The sequence below is a fragment of the Lagopus leucura genome, unplaced genomic scaffold (assembly GCF_019238085.1).
Source record: "Lagopus leucura isolate 7727_CA_CO unplaced genomic scaffold, USGS_WTPT01 33565-0_obj-0_obj, whole genome shotgun sequence".
NCBI lineage: Eukaryota > Metazoa > Chordata > Aves > Galliformes > Phasianidae > Lagopus > Lagopus leucura.
Genome location: NW_024967162.1, coordinates 766 through 5,154, shown reverse-complemented (window position 1 = coordinate 5,154; position 4,389 = coordinate 766). Strand labels below are relative to the sequence as shown.

Here is a 4,389-nt window from a genome sequence, read left to right as displayed (position 1 = left end):
TATTCTCATTTTCTTAAAATACAACATTAATAGATATTCCTTACACCACACCTCATTTGAGGCTCTTTCACTGCTTTTTTTAAATGGGAATTTTGAGAGAAAGTTCAGTTGTATGTGACTCTAAGAATCATTATGATCTTCATAAGCATCGCGGCCTAATTTCTTCCCCCATCTTCTCTCAGAATTTTAATACTGGTAAACTGATACATAATATATAGAGGGATCTAAATATACAGATTATATAGATCTAAAGGTTATAAACATAGGAACATTTCAGAAGCTCCATTTCTCTTCCTCCAAGCAAAAGGTTTGCTATGAGCAGCTCTGAGGTAACTTTTGGCCAGAGGGGCTACGCTCTGAAAAGCTGGCTGGCTCGGATACCGGAATCTTTGAGGACTAAGCGCAAACGTTAAGATCTGCATTCTTCCTTATCCTCAGAGGGCCGTAATGATGTTTTTAACGCACATGAATAGACAGCATTCCTAGAGCCGAAAATCATGAGGTTTTTTAGTGCTTTGTGAATTACACAATTTCTAATAAATAATCTTACAAATGCAGGAAAGATACTCTGAATGACTAATAACTGCAAATATATCTCTGTACTGCAAATACGTTCTATATGTGTCTTTGAAGGCTTCGCTATATAAGACATCAGAATTCATTACGATCATTTCTATGAAATACGATAGCCCTATCAATAACTATTTTCTCTGGACTCTTTTTCCATTAGCTCTCTCCAGAACGACCTTCAGGATAATCACAGCAAAGGGTGTTACAATTACGTTTGGACAAATTTATTTAGATATTACTTCTCTGTCTTCTCCCTGTATCAATTGCTGATTGACAACTAGAAGATTTTAATTCTATTAACTATCAGCAATTCTTAGGAAACAATTTTCATACAATTTTAAATACATACGTACTAGTCTAAGAGTACATCTTTTGTAAGCTCTCTTTCCTGTTATATTTCATCTTTTTTTTCTTTTCCTGAACCTGACGGTAATTATCTTTTTTGATAAAAGAACTGAACAAAAGTTATTCCCTTTCGTTCATTTTTGCGCTTTTTTCCCCTACTTTCAGTACTCCTTAGTTGAAACTTAGCCTTCCACATTGCTGAATATCACGTTTACAAAGCTTGACTCAAAGATTCTGCGTTTCAGTACAGCCTTTAGCCAAAGTGCCGATTTACAATACTTTTCAATTAAAAACTCTTTAAAAGGAATGATGAAGAAAAAGTGCAATACTTCTCTCAAGTAATTTTAAGATGAAAAAAACCCACCCATTTTATTCTTGAAAGCAGAAAAATGCTTTTTTTTGTTCCTCGAATATAAAAATTATGTCCCCATTTTAGCATTTGTTATTTTATTATTTTATATTTTATATATATTAAATTTTATTTTTATATCTTTCATAAAGGAGGCACAATGTCAGAAATTACCTGTACTACAAAAAGAATCTTGAATATGAAAGTCTAACTAGAGTTCGCACGTCATGCAAATGTTATATTAAAACCCTGAATACGCTTTTGTAGTAAAGGTTACTGAGAGCATCAAGAGATACAGACTGGAAAAGGTGTTAAAATAAATCAACATTTTCTTAGAGTATGAAAATACGTTGGTATTGCAAGGTGACGTATTAGATACGAGATACAACACTGGTCTTCCAGCAGTGCCAAAAAGAAAACAAAAAATTCTAAGTGAGGAAGAATCAACAAATGCCAAAAAACCTTCCCCGCTGAAGCCAAGGAATCACTGTGAAGTTAAAACAGAGTTGTACTTTCAAAATTCTCACCTTGACAGATATTTCAGGAAGATAATGTGGATTTCTCAGCTTAGTCGTAATATAAAAGCGGAATTCAGGAGCATACTCAATAGTGGAGTCTCCGAGGCAAATGCATATACTTCCCGACTGCTTAAACGTCTGTTTGAGCAACAGTGGCTCTAGAATAGGATCCAGTTCTTCTCCGATATTCTCTAGAAGCACTTCAACACAACGTAAGCGTTAGTAGGGCCGTCTCGGCATTTATACTATTTATACTACTCAGTGACTGTCTTTTGCAATTTGTAAGCAATGCACAAAAAGTGAAAATATCAACCGGGCAAAATTTACATATCTAATTAACGTTTCTTAGAGCGTTCGGCCAAATGAAAACCAAATTAAAGAACTGAATTTTTAATTTCATCTTTTTTCCCTAATATTATATCTATTTTCAAACAAGCAGCTGAAACTCCTATTACTGCTGCCGATGGATTACCATTCTTAAAAATGGACGTAACAACAAATCATACGCCACGTGCCACCGAAAGAAATCACTTTGAGTATCCACGCCTTCTTGTCTTTCAATGCAAGACTGAAAGAATATCAAAATCAAAAGAAAAATAATGGAGAATAAACAATCTATTTCTTTACTTCAGCTCCAGTTATCCAACTAAATTAGCTGCGATTATCATTACGTATTCTATTAACTAACTCGTTTATGTTTGAGGGTACAACAGTACGGCAGCCTGCAGTAAAATTACAGAATCCAGGAATCATTAAATTATCACAGCCTAGCACTTCGGTAATTCATACTCTTAAAAAGCCATAAATAGAAACAACATTACTTTTTAGAAGTCAAATGATTGTAACGTGAAAACAAAGACGTGACAGTTCTTGCAGAGCAATTAAAAGATACCAATTAAACTGAGGATTAGAATCGTTTTCTCCTAAGAATTAGCTTATAACCTGCATCAAAGACATCAATGATGATAGTTATAATTTAATGCCGGAGTTCTGTTTTTTATTTAATTGTGCCCTCTCTAGGTTTTCCTGTAATTTACGCTTTCATTATTCAATAACTTACCAGGACTGCCAAACTGAATGCAATTTTCCAGTGTCGTAACAAACTGAGGGTCGCTGAGCTTGATTACGTGCAAGCTATTGACTTTTTCCATATTCTTTATCCATTTATTTGCTTGACCCTGAGGATCTATCATAAGAGGCCATCTTCTCGCATTTCTGAAGGGAAAAATACACATTTAAAGGCTGAAACATAAGCTCTTTACTGTTACCTCAAAGTCGTTTTTAAGGCAATGTATTTTCTTTTTTCGTTAAAACAAAAGCTTGTGAGTCCAAAATCCTACAGCTGAGGTACATGCTCGGCTGTAATCTTTAACGGATTAAGAGGAAACACGAAACTTCAAGTTATTTGCCCACAAAAAATAATTTCCCACTTTCAAAGAAAGTTCTTAGAATAATAATTCTTAAATCCTAGAAAGATTAATCTCATTTAATTTTATAATTCTTTCAAACTAAAAAGATCGCTGTAAGTTTGGAAATTCTGAATAGCTTTAATGTTGTAGACTTAAGTTAGCATTGCCAAGCGAACGAATGGAATTTTCGATGCAAGAGGTGACTTATACTTCAAGGTATCATCTTTTAAACCTACTCCCAAAGCACAATGGACATGCAGAACGTCTCCATGTTATTTTTGCCAGAGCTAATTACTACTTTATGGGGGTTTTTTTTTTGCAGCATTCTTTACCACACGTAGGTATGCTGACTCTAAAAAAAGTTAAACACGGATGGTTTTCATTGCTGTTGAAACCATTTTTAATGGATGAAAATGCACAAGTGATACCGTGTATACTTCCAAAAATATCTCCAAATAGTTCTCAAATTCTTCCTTTAAAAAAAAAAAAAAAAAAAAAAAAAAAAAAAAGTGTTTATTGCTCTAAAAAACTCAAGTTGCATTTTTATATTGTTCTTGAGGTCCTAAAAAAAATAAGCACACACATATAACGACAAGCATAACATGTACTTTCAACCTGAGCTAAATTTACCTGATTTTTTCAAAATTGCGAGCCATCATTATTTAGTTTTAAAATGCTAATCATCTTCTCATCAGTTCAAAGGGAATTTTGATCAAAGCTTTATATTAGTGAGGGGAGGGGATGTACTGTGGAAGCGGTGGATTCATTAACATGCGTCAACTTTGGAGCTTAGGTAATCGAATTATTAATATGGTAACTGCTTACAAAGTTACATGTTACATTTATAATCCCAGCACGCCTCCAAAACATTGGTAAAATGTTTCGCTTCCAGACGTACGATCAATTCTAATCCTTAAGTGTGAAAAATACACTGGGGTTTTTAGCTAGTGAATTATTCTTTGACATCTGTTTAGTTTTGTACTCACAGCACCTGCCTAATTACCAAAGCTGAATTATTAACTGCACATCTATGTTTCGAAACGTTAGCTTAATATACAATATTATCTAAGTGTGAAAACGTTTGCTCTGCACTAAAAGAAGTATCCGACCACCAGCATTGCACAACATCGGCCTCCTCAAACACTGACAAGAATTTTCAGGTAAACAACAACAAAAATGAAAAGGTTTGTATCAGCAA

General features: G+C 34.0%; 1 protein-coding gene across 1 annotated transcript; it reads right to left on the bottom strand.

Moving 5' to 3' along the window:
- Window positions 1–1,776: 1,776 nt before the first annotated feature.
- On the bottom strand, window positions 1,777–3,847 carry LOC122192981 (dynein axonemal heavy chain 7-like; the record flags this gene model as incomplete). Its single annotated transcript, XM_042893677.1, has 3 exons — window positions 3,822–3,847; window positions 2,843–2,997; window positions 1,777–1,982 (listed from the first exon to the last, which is right to left on the bottom strand). Coding segments are annotated over exons 1-3 (387 nt in total), but the record flags the coding sequence as incomplete, so codon positions are not given.
- Between the last annotated feature and the right edge of the window lie 542 nt (window positions 3,848–4,389).